Source organism: Sebastes fasciatus, chromosome 16 (assembly GCF_043250625.1).
Source record: "Sebastes fasciatus isolate fSebFas1 chromosome 16, fSebFas1.pri, whole genome shotgun sequence".
NCBI classification, from domain to species: Eukaryota; Metazoa; Chordata; class Actinopteri; order Perciformes; family Sebastidae; genus Sebastes; species Sebastes fasciatus.
In genome coordinates, this window is record NC_133810.1 from 13,592,588 (window position 1) to 13,612,536 (window position 19,949).

General features: G+C 41.7%; 2 protein-coding genes across 2 annotated transcripts in view; both read left to right on the forward strand.

Annotated features, from left to right (window-relative positions):
- The window catches only part of fgf13b (fibroblast growth factor 13b), a 260,311-nt gene that overhangs the window by 195,907 nt on the left and 44,455 nt on the right, over window positions 1-19,949 (forward strand). The window lies entirely within an intron of this gene.
- Window positions 517-19,389, forward strand: LOC141752325 (RING finger protein 145-like). The gene is made up of 12 exons (XM_074610166.1): window positions 517-693; window positions 5,608-5,859; window positions 8,749-8,857; window positions 10,008-10,099; window positions 10,636-10,871; window positions 11,031-11,206; window positions 11,384-11,524; window positions 11,632-11,814; window positions 12,124-12,271; window positions 13,492-13,614; window positions 13,769-14,002; window positions 14,850-19,389. Exons 2-12 carry the CDS (start codon window positions 5,676-5,678, stop codon window positions 15,507-15,509), a joined length of 2,286 nt encoding a protein of 761 aa, XP_074466267.1. The 5' UTR covers window positions 517-693; window positions 5,608-5,675; the 3' UTR covers window positions 15,510-19,389.

The window sequence follows — 19,949 nt, forward strand, 5'->3', positions numbered from 1 at the left end:
AAAGTATTTCCTTTTATAATTGTAATAGATAGATAGATAGATAGATAGATAGATAGATAGATAGATAGATAGATAGTAACTTTATTGATCCAGAGGGAAATTCAAGTTTCCAGCATCACAGTTCCATAGTGCAAAAACATGTTAGTGAAAAGGCAGTAAAAAAGTTAGTAGTGCAAAGTACAAAGTACAAAAAAACACATATCAGATATAAAAATACAAGGAGATGATGAAAACTGCTAAAACTGAATATAGTGCAGGGTAACAACTGTGATACACCACTATTAAAAAAGTGCAGAAGAGACTGTTTAAAATTTGTATAGTGCAGGGTAACTCCAGTAGCTTAGTCTATGAAAGAACACTGTATGCATTAGTATCTGTCCTGCAGACCGTCCTCCTTTGTCCCCGTCCTCCTTTGTTTTAAAAAAAAAAAAGTGTGGGGGCCAAACTAGCTTTACTTTCCTTTTCCAGTCTTGGTATAACAAGACTGTATTGCGCATGCGCAGTCAGTCCTCCTCGGTACTCTGGTAATGGCTGCTAGGTGAGATGAGCAGATCGGCCTCATCCTTTGAGCGTGAGGCGCTTGCAACAAGAGGACCGTTAACTCAGGCGGTGCCGAGTTAAAAAAATGGTCGATATCCGACCCGAAAAGCATCCCAAAAAAGTTGTACATATTGCGAACGTCGTCCTTCAAATGTAAGTGTTTCTTATTAGTGTTGGCTCGGCGCCATAGCTAGCTAGCTCTCAGGATGTAACGTTACCAGGCTGCTAGCTAAGCTAAGCTAGTTGGGACTTAGGGGGGGAAACAGTTCCTCCTACAAGATATCTGCTTTTATGAGACTGTGTGTGTGGACGCTGGTGTCTAAAGTGGTAGCTTAAAACCAAGCTAAGGGTATGTTTGTATTCCCCTTGTTGTGTTGAAGTGAGCTCGGTTGTTGACAGTAGCTAGCTAACTCAAGGACTATTGAAGGAGGCTGGGTCTACACGTCATATTTTTGGGGAGGTGACGCATGCGCAGTAAACATCTGCCGAAATTGAGCCAATCACAACACACGACGCATGCGCAAGACCCACATATCAAGACCCGTGTCTGAGCCTTCTTCCATAGGCCTTGAGTGAACTACGTTAGCTTGAATTGTTGGCACTGTGCCTGCTGCTCGATGCAGCTTCATCATCTCTAAACAGCACGTACACTGTAATAGCTATGCTATACCAACTTCACACATCACAGCTTTACTTTGTCAGTCCTATACTATACTGCAAAAGCAGCCTAGTTAGCAAAGTGTTGCAGCCTTTCTGCGGCGTAGCTAGGAGATTTTCTTTCTTCCGTCAAGACGGAGGGGTTACTAGAGTTCATGTTACCACAGTCGATGCAGCACTCACTCATCTATAACGATGTTTCAATAAAGCGAGCAATTACATAAATATACTCATTTACACTGCAACCACACCATGCCCTGTAGCTGTGAATGGATTAGGCTACGACAGATAAAAATACAGTGACGTTATATAAGCTCGGATCTCTCTCTGGCCAGTGATAGTCGTGGTGAATTCATTGTTATGTAAGTCATCAGGGTCCTTGTCCCGGGATGCAGGAATATTAATGGATGGAAACTCTGCTATTGGCAACTTTTTAAAGTATTCCCTGGCAGCATTACGGTGATTGGAAACTTGTCTTTTGAGTGCCACATCAGATGCTTGAGGTGGAATGATCAACACATTTCCGACAAAAACTGCAGGAGCTCTTCTGTGCATGGGGAGTCAGATTTCCTTCACTGTTAGCATTAAGGGGAAAAAAGAGCCCTTTATGCTACTGTGAATAGACTATAGGGCTGGTATGATACACATATCTCCCGATTTGATACGATCACGATACTTGGGTGCCGATTCGATATGTACTGCAATTTTTAAGTATTGCGATTCAATATTGCAGGAATATTAATGGATGGAAACTCTGCTATTGACAACTTTTAAAGTAATCCCTGGCAGCATAAAGTGATTGGAAACTTGTCTTTTAAGTGCCACATCAGATGCTTGAGTTGGAATGATGGTGAACACATTTCCGACAAAAGCTGCAGGAGCTCTTCTGTTTGGAGTCAGATTTCCTTCACTGTTAGCATTAAGAAAAAAGGGCCCTTTCTGCTGCTGTGAATAGACTAAGGCTGGTACGATACACCTATCTCCCGATTTGATACTCTCACGATACTTGGGTGCCGATTCGATATGTATTGCGATTCAATATTATGATTTATTGCGATTTTTGGTCAACTTTTTTGACATTAGACCATGGGAAAAAGTTGAATCATACACTTCTTGGGACTTTTAATTTGAAAAATATCTGAATTAATACAGTAAAAATACTTGATTTTCACCATGTATGTAGTCTGAGATGTCCTGAAGTCAAATATATCAGTCATTGTCAGGCATTATTTATTACATTTTTTCCAGCAACCAAAAAATCAAAGAATAAAGACATTCCCTCACAAATTATTGGTATTTTACTTTTAATTTATAAGGGACATGTTATGTTTTATACTTCTGGCGAATACAATCCAATCAATCTTTTTTCCATATATGTATTTTGTATATACAGTTTCCTTTTGATAACACCATATTTTGAAAAGTGGACGTAATCACATAACTATACTTCTGCCAACTTCGCCAAGTCCGTCACTAGCTTTCCCCGTCAGCTTCGTTCTCTTCATACATCCATGGTCAGCTCCGTTTGACTGTATTTACCATAAATGTCAGGATATGGGTGCTCTACAGTTGGGAGGTGCGAGTGGCGGCTGGCTTGACCGTACGTTACATGCATGTATAAATGGTATAAATGGTATAGATAGATAGATAGATAGATAGATAGATAGATAGATAGATAGATAGATAGATAGATAGATAGATAGATGGTACAAAGAATAGTGCAAAAACAAATGTCAAACGCAAGTACTAACATAAAAGTTAAAAACTATGCCCTTTTAAACACAGGCATACAAGTGTGCAAAATGAATGCAATACAACCTTTCATGATGTACATACTGAGACAATGTATACAGTGCGATGACAGAAATATTAGCCATTAGAGACTTTTCCATACCGCGGTATGTACCCCTTTAATATCTCTGATTGTATTAAGCCTTTGCGGCAGGGTAACGTTGCAAATCAATGAGCAGGACAGTTTTATGGCAATATTGGATTTACAAGTTCTTGTTTTTTCATCAATATGATAGCATTTTTTTTTTAGATATTTGATTCACAGGCATCCCCATCTGTTTTGTAAATAAATGTTTTCTCACTTAAATTTCCTAAAATGTACTTATATATTAATATTGTGAAATAAAATCCCACTTACTGTAACCCACATTGCCTACCACGAGACCGTGTTGTAAAAAAGAAAGTAAATATACTACTAAATGTATGCTGTAAATATAAACAGAACAGTGTGTGAAAAACTGAGAAAGCATACTTTATATGTGAATAAGCAGATTTTGCAAGTGTACCTAATTTATCAAGCCTGACATGGAGTCGCACCTGCATAAAAACACCTGAAAGCGTTCCTACATAGTTTATTCCACAGTTACTTGTCTTTGGGCAGTGCTCATAAGTTTTCTGCAGTTGGTTAGTGTGTGGAAGCAAACAGAAAGGCCTTTGCATGTACTTAAGTGTGGATTGATTATTGACTGATAGATTTGACTATGTAAATCATAGTTGTCGGTGAAGCAGTTCGACACGTAGCCATTTCTCGTGCTATCAAGCCTTTGTGTACTGTACTCTAGATAATCTTACTTTTGGAACTGGTACAACGTTGCTGTATCCCTGTGGAATATGTAAGGGATAATGTAGAGCTAGCCGGTCATCGTTGTGAGTATGGAATTTTGGATGCAACCATTGAGTATGTAGTGAATAGTATGTGATTTCGGAGGCAGCATAGCTATTTTCCCTGGGTTGTGTTTCCTGCATTCCTGAGTGAACAGCAGAGAGGAACATGACACACATAAGTGAGGGGAGGAAGACAGTCAAAAAACAAACTGAGTTGTATCTGGCAGTGTTTAGTTTTGTTGACTACCCCACCTGACAGATGCACCCACACAACACACAAAAACATTGGGAAAGCAGTTTGCACTTTTTGAATTTGATACTGTGATAATCATTTTAACAGTGTACAGCGTAATTTCAGCACCAACTCGTAATACGAAGTCCAAAATAAACAGTGACATATCCGACGTGAGTGGATTGTTTTCAGCAGTTTATGTGAGAAAATGCGTCTACCCCAGTTTTATCAACATTACCTTAAAGCTGAAGTAGGCGAGATTGGAGCAAATATGATTAAAAAAAGTTATTTTTATAAAACGGTCGCTTTATCGTGACAGTAGTACATGAAACAGGTAACCTGAAAAAAGTCATGTGCCTCTGTGTCCTCCGGTGCTCCTAACGGCATCTGCAAGATTTCACAGACTGGAGGAAAACCAGCAGTAAGAGCTGACCTGAGATCTGCTGTCCAGCTGCCGTCTATGAGAGCTCTCAATCACTCGTGAACTCCAACCAAACGGTCAAACTAGGCAGCGCTGATCACATATGGATCAATATTATGTTACGTTAATGCCTATTTATAGATGCCTATTTTCAGAATCATCTTGTAGTGCACAGTTTAGCTGTAAAATGAGAAAGTTTGTGACGCCGCCGCCATTGTGAAATCTGGTGAAAGAATGCCAAGTACCGGTCACATGACCGGAGCACAGCCAATAGGAACACGCTCTCAAAGAAATTACCTGTGATTGGTCAAAGTCTTCCGTCATGGGCTTTAAAGCCTGAAAACAGAGCCATGATGAGGTGCAGAAGTCCAGTTATCTCTCAGAACAATTGAATTACAATATGCTGAAAGGTTATAATGGAATTTTTGCCCAATGATTCCAAAAATATTGTGCCTACTGCCACCTTAAGGGTCTTACTGTCGCCATTACATCACTTCTTGAAACATATTTGTGAATGCCATTAACAGTTCATCAATACTTGTGTTTCTTCTTATACTAGTGTTTGTATAAAGATGTTTCTCAAAAGTATTTTTTAGTTTTCTTTTAATAATATTAACGGTAGGATTATTAGTTTTAAAGCCTCCATTGCAAGTAAAACAGGCTGTATAGTTTTGCTCTCTTATACTGCACACATGTATCCCTAACTTCAATGAATGTTTAAAAAAGTGCCATTTGTATATGTTTTAGTATTGTTTTTCAGTCATTCTGCAAGTAGATTTATATACAAAAAATATCAGTAGGCCCAATAAATGTTTTACATAATAATTGTTATAAGGGTGTGAATTTAACACCACCCACCTGCCAGATGCTGGAAAACGTTGGCTGTTGCTGGGGTGTGTGTCTTTACTGCCACTCTGCCAGCCACAATAAAATTTTACGATAAAGAAAAAAAATACATTTGGGTCATAGAATAGTTAACAGTTAGTGTGTTTTACATGCACTGTTGCATGTGGATGAAAAAGCCCCAGTCCTGCTCCTTTGCTGCTGGTTGGCTTTTATCTTTTTGCTCAATAACTTCTTCCTATCTCCCCTGCATCCTGTTAAACGTCTTTTTGTGCATTGTCCCTTTTTTTCTCCGCAGTGCACCCATTGTTAACACCCCTTCTTAGTGGTCAGTTCTGCCTGCCGATCAGAGGTTAAGCTGCGGCCATGGCAGTGAAGGACCGTGTAGAGGCGGTGCTCAATGTGGGTCTGCGTGTTCCCAGCATCATGCTGCTGGATGTCCTGTACCGCTGGGACGTCAGCTCCTTCTTCCAGAAGATCCAGCGCTCCAGCCTCTCCAACAACCCCCTGTTCCAGTACAAGTACCTGGCACTCTACCTGCACTACGTAGGTCAGTGTTGGTGTCTCACACACACACACACACACGCACGCACGCACGCACACACACACACACACACACACACACACACACACACACACACACACACACACACACACACACACACACACACATACACATACAGCCTGATCCAGTACAAATACTAGGGCTGGTCCGATTCACCTATCTCCTAATTTGATACTCTTACTTTGGATCAATCGATAACTTTACCATAACGTTTCCTGTCCATGACAGAGTTAGCATGCAGCTTTAACCACGATGTCTAGCTTTGCTTTTCCTGGGAATGTGTGAAACCCAAAGTGTTTCCATACTTTACTGTATGTGTAGCGTTTACCACTCTGGATTGTAAGGGTGAAGGTCGTATCCACGTGGAACCTCTGCACTACATAGAATTTTACACATTTGATAATGTAACATGTGTAAAGAGCTGTAGCCGTTGGCCTGTCAGTGTTATTATGACCTGTTTTGTGTGGAGCATTGTGTGGAGTATTTGACTGGGCTATCAGCTAAAGTGGCTCCTGTTCTACTGGCTTTATCAGTCGGTTAAGAGCCAACAGTCCCGATGTTACCTCTCTTGGTTGGATTTGCATGTTTTTTTTCCTTTTTTTCCAATCAACAAAGTCAACCCTCTGTACCCAACTCAGTCAGTTTCAGAATGCACACACATGGTGGTAGGCAGTAAGCCGTGAGGCTCTGCTTTGTTGTGATTTCAGGACAGTCAGGGGGGATTGTTTGGCGCGACGACAAGTTGAGTGTGACCAAAACTATCTGATTTATCCGTTGGAAAAATTAAAAAAAGATGAATGCCGCCTGAAACCAGTTTTCCTCCTCCAGCTGTGCGGTTTTTGCCCCGGCAGTGGCATTCTGGCTGTGTGAGTCAGCTGTGCCAGTCAGAATTAGTGTCAGACCAGTGTCAAGTGTGTAGGTAGCGCTGTCAAACAGAAGGAAAATATTTAGTTGGAGCAAGAAAACAGAAAAATAACTAAGAAAAAGGCTTTCTGAGGGTGCCAACTTTCATCAACACTGAACTGTTTTTCACTTTTTCGCAGTGTTTTGTTGGCCAATTCCCCATGCACTGAAGTTTATCGTCACCTGCCAGTGAAAAGCTTCACAAGAAGAGAACAAAGAAAGAAGAGTTAATACCCGTATACCTAGTAATAATAATAATAATCAAGTCTGTATCTCTTAGCAGTACAACTAAGCTAAAACATATGGAAATTTTGCCTCGTGGACCGTCTGCTCTCCGGCTGGATACCTGAGGCTAATGCTGCATGCATATTGAAATCATGACGGGAAAAGGAAAGTAATTTTCTCTGAATGAAAAACTAATGCACACGGGGAAGGTGCTCACTTCCAGTGGATTGGTCACGTAATGCACCCAAAGTGAAACTTTTTCTGATCCTCAACCGGTTCTGCGGCACACATGCAGACCGGCGCCCGTCTCCCTCCATGTCGCTACCGGGTGAGCGAGGAGCCCGAGCAAATGGCCGCTGTTCATCTGCATGCATGCTCACACTGCAGAGCCGGCCAAAAACTACAATGCCCCACCCTCGGTGAGGGAAAAGGCACAAGAAGCGAGCCAGTAAATAGCTAAGTTGTCCGTTTCATTACTTGTATTCATGTAATAAATATACAAATGCCAATTAGATGGTGATCTGCATGAAAAATTATGCACAACAGCAAAGATTCGGTTATAATAATCATCCGCTTATAATGATCAATTTGACCCGGACAGATGTGATCACTATAAGCGGTTTCCACTGTAGTGGAAGTCCAATTTTTGGTTCACCACGACAATTCTCCGTTGTGTCAAAGTTCATTCATCCACCCAAATTTTACAGAAATCCGTAACTGATTGACATATTCGGCAGACAGTAGGACAGACAAGCTGGCAAAAACATAACCTCAGTGGTTAAGGTAGTGAAGTGATGAACACATTCCCCAAGTGCGGCGAAATGTGGCTTTAAAAACACTCTTCCAAGCTGTGTCCCTGGATTGAACTTTTAACTGGACGGTTGCCAGTTTTGTGATAAGTAATAGGTTTACAAGTGTAGTGTAGTGTTAGTCTTTCTCAGCTGCTGTTAATCACGTGATCCAAGTAATTTGGTGTAGGTGTAGGGCAACAACTTCCTTTTGAGATGGACTACCATCCCAGATCACACCACATGGAATAAAACCTTGAGCCAGATTGCCACAGAGCCAATCATGAAGACATAAAACAAGAACCCAGCAATACAGAGAGCCAGTCAAGTCAGGTGTATTTCCAGTGACACAGAAGCACTGAAAGACAGTAACAGTGATGTGACGGTGAAGATGACTCAGCAAAGTCCGAAGGTGATTTGACCTAGCTAAAGAAAACAGACAAGCACAGTGTTGAGTTGTCTCTGTGTGTTTTTATATGTCTGTGTGTGTGTTGTCAGACTTTGCTGCAGTTGGTTAATGAGCCAATAGGCTTGGTATGTGCTGATGAGCGCTGTGGGTGGACAGACAGAATAAAAGGGGGAGAGAGGCAGTAAAACCAAAGTAACTGTTGCTATGCACTGAGGAGTTTTTTTGGGCAGGTTTTAGGAAGTAGACTGTTGTGCGATAAGCCTATTGGCAGCAGTGACTGTTTGATTGACTGTCAAAAATAGCTCCCTGCAATTACATAAGAAACTTCTGTCACACATGCACATTACGCAAATCACATTTGGGTTGAAAACACAGTATTGTCCTCAAACAGGAAGCAACAGAGATTCTTTTATAATGCATGTATTGTCACTTTTTACTTTATGCTGTTTTTGTTGATTGTCTCTTACCGGTTGTGTGTGTGCGTGTGTGTGTGTCTGTTTGTGTGTCTGTTTGTGTGTGTGTGTGCATGTTTTGTCTATGGTTTGACAGGTTACATCCTGAGCTTGGTGCTCCTGACTCTGCCTCGTCAGCACCTGGTTAAACTCTACCTGTATGTCCTTACGGCCCTGTTGCTGTTTGCTGGTCACCAAGTCTCAAGGTACACACAAACACACACACTTATTCTTGATTTATACTCCTAAGGCTGTGCGCCTATACGTTCTGTGCGGGCATCTCTTGCGCATGCCAGGCATATATAGTACTGCAGCACATTGCGTGTAGCATGTCATTTCTTTTTGATTTGGACCTGCAGTTTTCAAATAATTTGTCAGGCGGTCTTCGATTTATTTGATAGGTGTAATTCAATAGTTTCATAAAAGTTTGGCCTCCATCAGGGCTCGAGATGAACGGCATCCCGGCATCCTCGGGACGATGAAAAATGTGTTTTGGATGCAGTTAACCCACTGTCGATGCATCCAGTGGATGCACTCCCCTGATAATGCTACATTGCAAACAACAAATCCATGTTCAAATCGTCAGGAGGAGAGCTAGTTAACGTTACCCGTTAGCTCTGTGCAGGACTGTGCTGCTTACTGGCTGCTAACAGCTAACGTTAACTAGCTCTCGTCCCACCGATTTCAACACGGGAGGTGCCATTGATTTACATTATGATTTATGATGTTCATGCTCTATTCAGTAAACATGAGTATTGGGCGAAGGTAACTCACTGTCATTAGTATCAACTACAAAATTTCTGGTATCGTGATATCCTTAGTTTGCTGTGTCTGGCGCGTTTTTCAGGAGGTGTGCTTGTCTCTGCGGCTCTCTTCGAGCTCCGCAAATTGTCAACATCTCTGCGCATGCTTTTCCGCAGAGGCATAAATTAGGCATTACATCTACTAGTAGACATGATAAGATGCAGGTAGTTGTGTTGTTCTGGTGAATGACTACAATAATGGAGGATGTTTGTGATGGCACCTGGTGCCCATATAATTTCCAAATCTGATGTATACTTGTGACATTTCAAGTATGGGTGTTTATGTTCTGTCAGATATACAACATTCGTTTATGCCATACTGTCAGTTATAATGGCTTGTTGTCATTGTTAGACTTGCAAGGGCACCATAGCCTTTAGTGAGCATTCACTGTACGGTATAATGTACTGTATTGATCAAAAGGTAGTATGAGTTTTCCTTTTGCTAGTCGAGATGAATGTCTAGAAATCTTAGTGTTGAGTTGTAGGTCAGTGGTTTATAATAAGTCACAATAGATCTCCCTTTGTGTTAAGGATTTTGACCTCTCTTTGTCAGGGATTATGTCCGCAGCGAACTGGACTCTGGCCATGAAGGACCTGTCTACCTGGAACCTCTCTCCATGAACAGATTCACCACTGCACTCATAGGTATAATATTACACATGAATGTGTGAAGGCATTTGTACAGTATACATGACGAGCCATGGATGCATCATGCACAAACCCCAAACATAGGCAGGTGGATGTAGTTCAGCTGCTCCTTTCTGAGCTCACAGGATACTTTCTCCCACACTCCTCTATTTCAATTTGATATATTAAAAAGCTTCTCTTTAAGGTCCCCTGGCCACTCTTGGCATAAAACTTAGTGATCACCAGTTTCTACCCTTACCGTGAAAGCTGGGTCCCTGTTGAAACGGAAAATGTTACGAGCTCCTATGTTCCTGGGTCCATAGGAGCTGGTTTCATCTAACTGGAGAGTAGATATGGAGTGTCCTGTGCTATAAATAGACCATACAGAGTGCTGATTTCACTGCACAGTGAGGGCCTGAGAAAGCAAAAATAACATAGTTACAGAGATAAAGATATACTGCTGCAGACAGAAGGGGGAGATTAAAGCTACTAAATTTGAGGTTTGTGTGTACGTGCATTTTCTTTTAGGTTCATCTCCTTTCTTCTTCTTTCAGGTCAGCTGGTGGTGTGTACACTATGCTCCTGTGTGATGCAGACCAAGAGGATCTGGCTTTTCTCTGCTCACCTCCTCCCTCTGGTGGCCAGACTGTGTCTGGTCCCGCTGGAGACCATCGTCTTCATCAATAAGTTCTCCATGATCTTTACAGGCCTGGAGGTCATTTACTTCCTGGCTTCTAACTTGTTGGTACCATACAACCTGGCCAAGACTGCCTACAGGGAGCTGGCTCAGGTAATTAACTAGTTACGCGGCCAAAGGTTGCACGATTTCTCAGCTTTTATTACAGCGATCACTGAGATTTCCTCACATGTAATATTAATGTTATTCTATCCCAATTACCTCCATCTCTCCTCTTCTCTGTCTCTGTATCCGTCTCCCTCTGTCCTCCAGGTGGTGGAAGTGTACGGGCTGCTAGCTTTGGGTATGTCTCTGTGGAACCAGCTCGTCCTTCCAGTTCTCTTCATGTGTTTCTGGCTACTGCTGTTCGCTTTACAGATCTACTCCTACTTCAGCACCAGAGACCAGCCTACCTCAAGGGAGAGGCTCCTTTTCCTCTTTCTTACCAGGTAGGACCATAGCACTGGTCAGACTGTGTGGGGCGTCATAGATTGTACATCAGAGTGTGTTTTGTATATTAGCAGGTTATGGTAGAGTTTCTAGGAATATAGAATGGCTGTTTTGTTTTTGTTTTTATTTACCCTGTCTTGTAACTATTCTTTTCTCTCTTCCCTCCATGTTTATAGTATTGCAGAATGTTGTAGTACACCGTACTCTTTGCTGGGTCTGGTTTTCACCGTCTCCTTCATCGCTTTGGGAGTTCTCACACTCTGCAAATTCTACTTGCAAGGTTACAGAGCCTTTATGAATGACAACACCATGCACAGGTCAGTCAGTGCATATGTTTGTGTATGTTGGTTTGTCCAAGGTCTCTTCTGGTATGTAGCTATACTTTTAATCACTTTGCTGGTTTATTTCTTGTCCGTCTATGCAGGGGGATGACGGAAGGCATCACCCTGCTGATCCTCGCTGTCCAGACCGGCCTCATCGAGCTTCAAGTCATCCACCGAGCCTTCCTGCTCTCCATCATCCTCTTCATTGTTGTTGCTTCCATCCTGCAGTCCATGCTGGAGATAGCTGACCCCATAGTCCTGGCCCTGGGAGCATCAAGAGACAAGTAAAATACATTTACCATTCATTTTATTTATATTTTATTTTAGTATTTTTTTTTCTTCACCAATGTTTAATCCTCAATCTTAAACAAATGGAATTCAACATGTGTTTTAAAAAATGGATTTCTGCTGAGAAAAATGCCATCTCTGTGTTTTGGCAACACAGTTAAAAGTCAAAACTAGTTGACATTTGTTTATTATTACTCCAAAAGGCAGGCAATGCTTTGGAAAATGAGGAAAGTACCCTGACTGAATGTATGACAGCAAAATGCTCATGTTGGTACGGGTGAAGCTCATCATCTGTCTGTCCATAGGAGTTTGTGGAAGCACTTCAGAGCAGTGTCTCTGTGTCTGTTCCTGCTGATCTTTCCAGCCTACATGGCCTATATGATCTGTCAGTTTTTCCACATGGACTTCTGGCTACTCATCATCATCTCCTCCTCCATCCTCACATCGCTGCAGGTAACACACAAGCTGTTACACACAGAAGAAACACATTCTATTAAATGTACTAACACAAATTAAGCATTTAGTCTGAACTTATAGAAATCCTGTCTAACACTGATATTTTACCCACTGTCCCCGATGACGCTTAAGCATGTACTTTGTCATTAACCCTAAGAGACCCACATAGACCCATTTTTGATGGAAGTACATGATGACCATTCCCATGCTCACTTATGTCTCATAAGTTGTTGCAGCAATTTTTGGGTTGATACCATTTGTTACATAGGTTTGGTGCTAAATTTATCAATTTTTTTCCACTCAAGAATTGATAAAAATGATCCATAATCCCTCTAAAATACCGCATTAAGACACCAAGACCTTGAGGAACGTCATAGAAAAAACCATGATGTGATTTGGTGTCAAAAACATTTGACATTTGGAGATTTCTGCAAGAATTGCATTTTTCGGGGATTGGATGGTGAGCACTTCTGTTGTGGAAACTGCTCAGAAACCCCCTTATTGTCAATCTAACTAGGAAATCCATCCATCCTCTGAATGTCCTATGTCTCTAGTTTGTGGCTGTAAAGTTTCATGAGGCTGTGATTATCCTAGAGGTCACCACAGGTCATTTTATACAGTAAGGTCAAGTTTCAAAAAATGGTCTGACTATATGAAATGGCTACTATCGGAACTAATGTCATCACACATGAATATAATTGGGCTCATTGGATCCACAAGAGTCTCAGCTTTACAGTGATACCCAAATTTATGTAATTCCAAGACTGTTTAGGGACCCCAGTATGCAGAAATATTCAAATACGCCATTTTTAGAATAGGCGGAAATAACTAACTAACTAAATTTATACTGCTTTTAAAAAACTGCATGGATTTTGCCCCAAAGTGCATGTGATTATCATAAAGTGGGCATGTCTGTAAAGGGGAGACTCGTGGGTACCCATAGAACCCATTTTCATTCACATATCTTGAGGTCAGAGGTCAAGGGACCTGTTTGAAAATGGCCATGCCAGTTTTTCCTCACCAGAATTTAGCCTAACTTTGGAGTGTTATTTAGCCTCTTTACCAAAAACCTAGCATGACATTGTTGATACCAATTCCTTAAGTTTTTCTAGTTTTATATGATACCAGTATCTTCACTCTAGCTCTAAAACTGAGCCTGCTTTTAATTTTGAATTGAATTACATCAAAATGCTGAGATTCTCCTCCGTCACTCCCAGGTCCTCGGCACTCTGCTGATCTACATTCTCTTCATGGTGGAGGAGTTTCAAAAGGCTCCAGTAGAGAACATGGATGAAGTTATCTACATTGTCAACGGGACGTACAGATTACTGGAGTTCCTGGTGAATGTCACACGTACACACAGTATACAGTAACGTGAGGGAGCACAAACGAGAAGGCATTATGTGACAAAGGCAGTGGCATTGCTGACATACAATATTGCTTCTGTGGCATTCACATATCTCCACCTCACTTCCTGATTTCCTCCCCTGCCAGGTTGCGGTGTGCGTGGTGTGCTACGGCGTGTCGGAGACGGTATTTGGGGAGTGGAGCGTGATGGGCAGCACTATCATCCTGGTCCACTCGTATTATAACGTCTGGCTCAGAGCCCAGCTGGGCTGGCAGAGCTTCCTGCTCAGAAGAGATGCTGTAAACAAGATCAAAAGCCTCCCCACGGCCAGCAACACACAGCTGGAACAGTACAACGACATCTGTGCTATCTGCTACCAGGTATGAACTGAGAGAGCACATGGCCAAGAATTAAAGCAGCAGTTGGTAGAAATGGAGCAAATATGATTAAAAATAGTTATTTTTATAAAATGACAGTAGTGTATGAGACAGGAAATCTGAAAAAAAATCATGTGCCTCTGTGTCCTCCAATGCTCCTAATGGCATCTGCAAGATTTCACAGACCGGAAGAAAAAAGCCAATCAGAGCTCATCTGGTGTCTGCCGTCTCTGAGCAGCTGTCAATCACTTGCTAACTCCGATCAAACTGTCAAACTAAGAAGAAAAGTTTGTGACCTGGTGGCCATGTTGAGATCAGTTGAGGAAATACCAAGCACCGCCCACCAGCCAGAGCAAACTTTCACATTTTACAGCTAAACAGTACACTACAAGATGTTTCTGAAAACATTTGAGGAGAGAAATGGGCATTACAGTAACAGAATATTGATTCATATTTGATCAGCGCTGCCTAGTTTGACTGTTTGATCGGAGTTTGCGAGTGACTTACAGCTGCCTCTGTTGAATGAACAGCCAATAGGAACGCTCTCTCTCTGAAATGACCTGTGATTGGCCAAAGTTTCCCGTCATGGGCTAGATTTAGATTTTTTAAAGCCTGAAATCAGAGCCATGAGGAGGTGCAGAAGTCTAGTTTTCTCTCAGAACACTTGAATTACAATATGCTGAAAGGTTATCATGGAATTTCTGCCCAATGATCCCAAAAATATTCCGCCTACTGCAGGTTTAAGTTCAGGCTTCAAGTTAACGCTCGGCTCATGTGCAGTTTGATTTGATACATGTTAACATCGAGCAAAGTGGTTTTGAAACTAACTTTTTGTGCTCATTCCTTCCAGGACATGAACAGTGCTGTGATCACTCCATGCAGTCATTTCTTCCACGCTGGCTGTCTAAAGAAATGGCTTTATGTCCAGGAGACATGCCCCCTCTGTCACTCGCAACTCAAGAGCCAATCACCAACCACCAACCAAGACGCCCCGGCAGCCAATCAGAGCCCTGCAGCTCAGGAAGTAGCCGCGGCGGATAAGAAGCAGAAAGATGACACTCCTCCAGATGATGTGAAGGAGGAGGAGGGAACAGGAGAGCAGGAAGGGGTTAATGGACCTGCCATGTCAGCTGGAGAAACCCCCTCCTCCTCTGGTGTTTCTTCTAGTCCCCAGCACCTGGCTAAGACTCCATCATCATCATCTTCTTCTCCTTCCCCACTTGTGACTGAATCTCAGAATCAGTCCCTCACAGATCATCCTTCTTCGTCTTCCTCCTCCTCCTCCTCCTCCTCTGACACATTGGACATGCCCCCCTCTCCTCCATCTCTCTCCTCCTCCCCACAGCCACTGGCCCAGGCAGAGATGGCCCCTGCTGAGCCCGAGCCCACCCCTCAGCTAAACCCAGGCTTCCTATTGGACAGCCAGGAGTCCTCTACTGGTCCGTCATCACAGCTTGACCAGCCCACCTCCCCTTCTGAGGAACAGTCGCCTCGTCCTTGCAGCCTCTGAGCCCCCTCCATCGTAACACACACACACGACATACGTGCATGCACATATAAACACACAATCTAAATACTCCCATCTGCCAATATTCTGCCTATATTCTACTTGTCCAGCGGTTGGCTATCCCATCATGTCAGAAATTCAACTCCAAACCTCTCTATATCCATTTTGAGTAAAGAAAATGCAAAACAATCTCTCAGATGATCGAAACAGTTCATCTAAATGTGTTTTACATGACGAGTTCATGCCAGCAATGATTTCATTTTCCATTCAACACAAAAAGGGGAAAGCAGTAATCTCATCTCAAAAAAAAAATTGGTACATCATGTCCACGAAATGTGAAGCCCCGAATGAAACTGAAGTACCGCATCACTCCTAGCTTTTGACATTTATATTCGACCTGGGATGACATTTCTAAAAAATCCTGCTTATGCCCTTCTCATTTCATGTGATGGTTGCTCCCATCACGCCTTTTTGTTTGTGCAGCTTCACTCTCGTCGCTGTACACGTCACAGTATTTGGGTTTTCTCCGTAGTCCTGTATGTGCCATGATCTAACGAGGAATGGGTGCGAGGTTCAGAGAGCGATCTTAAACCGTGACAAAGTCGTGACACTTCATAAAGTCTACAGATCCATCGGTTTTGATAAAGATTTTTGGTTTCCACCGTTGGACGACAGTAGCTACGTGTATTAACAGAAGACTGAATGTTGTTTCTTGAGGCCATCACGGGACCTGAAGCCTGGTGCTACGCAGAGGATACATAGTGTGGTCTATTTTAAGTGTTAACAGTGTGAACAAATCAAAGGGTTCACATGGGAGATCTAATTCATTTCATCGTGTCAAGCTTTCTCCGTTTTACTGCTTCAACATTTGAATCAAACTTGTTTGGCTGGTCCCAGCAAAAACAGTTCTACTCCTCATCGCCAAACTTTTGTATTACTGCTAAATGAGATGTTATTTTTAAAATAATTTTTACATTATTGGACAGTGCAGACGGACTGAAAACAAGGGAGAGAAACACAGAGGAGGGAGTTTGTGTTTTCAGCATTGTGAGAATGTGGAGGGTAAATTAGCCCACAGAGCCGGCGAGGAGCTCAAACTTCATTCAAGGTACTCAATCCGTGCTCATCTTCCCGAGCTCAGCTGACTTACAAACGCATCCAACCGGTCCCATTTAACCATTTACCCCAGTTTGCAATGGAGCCAGCGCTTGTTGAGACTCTTTCATGACATTTCATGTCACCTCGCTCCATCCAGCTCCTTTATAAACCAATCACATTTTCTAAAGACCCTCATTATCCTCCTGCTGCTCAGTCACTCCATGTAATGTTACTACCAGCAAATTGAACCGTTTGATAGGAAAGCTTGTTTTTTTCCCCACATGCTAGCACTCTCTCTCTGTCGGCTTAGCAAATGAGGCCAGACGGGGAGAAGTGTGTGTAAGAGTGTTTATTGAAAGACTTGAGAATGCCGAGTCCTGATGCACGCTTATATGTAGAGCTTGCACGCTGCCACTGTTACCATAGCATTTATTTGTTTGTCTCCAATGTGCTCTAACCTTGCTACCAATTTTTTTTTTTCTGACATTTTTTCTTTTCTTTTTGGGATGGGGGTGGGCGGGGTTGCATTTGCACTAATGTCATTTATACTAGCAAAGCTCCAAAGCTGTTCTGTGGCTGTCAGCAACCAAATACCCTCTGATGTGTTTGTGTACGAGGAAACAGCCCACTCTATCTCTGTGTAATGTATATAAATGTTGCTCTGTATGGCATCTAAAGTATATTAAACCAGAGGAGTGTCGATATATAAATACGATCAGGGGCTCGGTTTCTCCAAAGCTTCCCGGTGGTTTGGTGTTCTTTGTCACTTTACATGCCTGTGAACAAAGACATTGGCTGAGAAGCTTGCGGGGAAACCAGCCCTCTGATCTTGCGAGACCAGCCAGTGTTACTGCGCCTCCGGTCTGTATGAAGCGCCCTCGAGCTGGTGTGATCACTCCGGTGCCCTCTACTGTTAGGAGTGGGATCAGCACGGCGCGGACGGACAGGAGGCGCACTAGTTAACCCTCAACAGTATTACTTACTACCACTATAACTAAAGGTCTTATTACTATGAATGACTTTATTGTTGATATTGGAAAGCGTTGGCCGCAGGGCTGAGAATGAATACATAATCAATGTAGGATCAAACCGGGCCAACGCTCTTTAACTGTGTTTATTTTCTTTTTTAAGAGATGAAATGTAGAGTTTGATGTATTTTGCACATGTTCCTCTGAAAGGTGAACATAAGGACTTTCTGTATTCATTCTCATTTTAATATCAGCTCCATTCCTTCGACTTTGATGTAAAGCAAAGCACTTGAAATGGTTACAAAGATTTAAACGGCCTCACACACGGTTGAATTTTCATTGTGGAGCATTTGAACTGTGTCGAGCAGAGCGATCACCTGCAAATGCTCCACAAGGTGAGAGCCATCATTGGCAACTGTATGTGAACCTGCAGTGCAGTATCAAGTGATGAATAAGTGGCAGAGGAGCCTGTGAGCTGTTGATTCCACATGTATTTGCTTAGTTTATACTCCATGTTGGAGAAATTGCAGTTGTTGCGGTCACTCTCCAGGCTACATATGAATTGTGACATATCTTTTCATACTGTCTGGGACAGTTTAGCATCAAATATCTTCAATTTAAGCTCAATATATATTTAATATCTGACTAGATAACCATAGAAAGCTTGTGGAAGTTACATTTTGTACAGCTTTTCAATCTTTAAATGCATTTTTTTGCATTCCAGTGCATCTCTGGTATTTCAGCTGTGGGATTGACTTCATGTAAAATGCATCAATGACTGTTTAGACAAGTTGTCTGTGAGCTATTGTGCCAAACAAATGCATGAACTCTTAAATTCTGCTCCACATATTGAGCAACATTAATTTAATTTACATAGCAGCTCCTTCTGTCAGCTGTGAGTTAGCATGTTAAGATTGTAAAATGGTACATTTGCCATCAATCCATGTCAGTTAACACAAGGGCTATCAAAGTTAACGCAGTAGTAATGCGTTAACTAATGCTTGAGTTTGCCATTTTACAATTTGAGCATATTTTTTACGCTAAATGCAGTACCTGTGAGGGTTTCTGGACAGTATTTGTCATTTTGTGTTATATGATTTCAAATAATTCATAAATTTGCATAAAGCAGCATATTTTGCAGCATATTTGCCCACTTGATAAGAGTAGTAAATACTTGACAAATCTCCCTTTAAGGTACATTTTGAACAGATACAAAATGTGATTAATTTGCGATTAACTATTTTAATGGATTGACAGCCCTAGTTAACACATAAGTAATATAAAATTACTGCTCTTGATTGACTTGCTGGTAGAATATCATTATAAAAACAAGCCAAAGTAACCAGGATTAATTATGAATACCTGTAGTTGAAATCAATCCCTCATCTGAAATCCAGATGTTTCTTTGACAATACTTTGCAAAATCATTACTGTATGAGACTGAACATGTAAGCAAATATTCTGATGGAATAGATAGCTGCCACAGAGCACTCTGAACACATATTTCTTTTCTGAATGCATTTTTTTTAATGAGCATTTTAGAAAAGAACTGCACTGCTGTCCAATGCTATTGCCTCTGACTAACAGATGTTCATGTTCAGGGCAGTTCTGACCGACACGCCCCGACAGAGATTTGTTAATTTTTGTGTCTTCTTCTGTCTCATAAGTTTTTCCACACACACACATTTAGGACCTGCTCTGTAAGACTCTGAATGCCAGTCGTATTCTGTTAAAAAGCTCCACGGTTGGTTTTGGACTTGCCTTGGTTATTTTACAAAAATTGAATGTCAGAAATAAAATGAACCATCCACTCTGGACTCGGCCTTTTTTTATTATTTGGATTTACAGTAGCCAATAGTATGTTATTGTATGTACATGTAATAGTTCAGTATAGCACTTTTGTAGACATGTAAAGTGGTAAGTATTTTTGTTATTATTAGTCATAACAGTAGCAGGCCTAGTATTTAAATTTAAGAAAGATTACATAAATATTTTGCATCATCATACCATTAATTTAAAAAGTTAATAGCATTTGAATGATATTTAGCAGCATTTTTACACTATTTTATTCAGAATGATTTAATATTTCATCATTTCTCCATCAGGTTTGGTCTGGTGGAGCGTCAGTGCGCTGTAGTTGGACGGGTCAGACACATGATGGCGGTGTTGTGTCGTTTTTAGACTGAGTGGGACATGATCCAGGAGCCCACTAGTGAGGCACACACACATACACACACCACACACACAACGAGGACTATTTCTGTCCCAGTACTGTAGGGACTCACTGTGCACAACAGTGAGTTTGTAGTGGTTTTATATCGTGTTTCTCTTTAATCTGCCATGTTGTTCCTCTTCTTCAAGGCTACTGTTGGGCACC

Coding starts and splice junctions, on each gene's coding strand:
- LOC141752325 (XM_074610166.1), top strand. CDS start 5,676: ATGGCAGTGAAGGACCGTGTAGAGGCGGTGCTCAATGTGGGTCTGCGT. Junction 11,815..12,123: donor CTGGGAGCATCAAGAGACAA/GTAAAATACATT, acceptor GTCTGTCCATAG/GAGTTTGTGGAAGCACTTCA. Junction 12,272..13,491: donor CCATCCTCACATCGCTGCAG/GTAACACACAAG, acceptor CGTCACTCCCAG/GTCCTCGGCACTCTGCTGAT.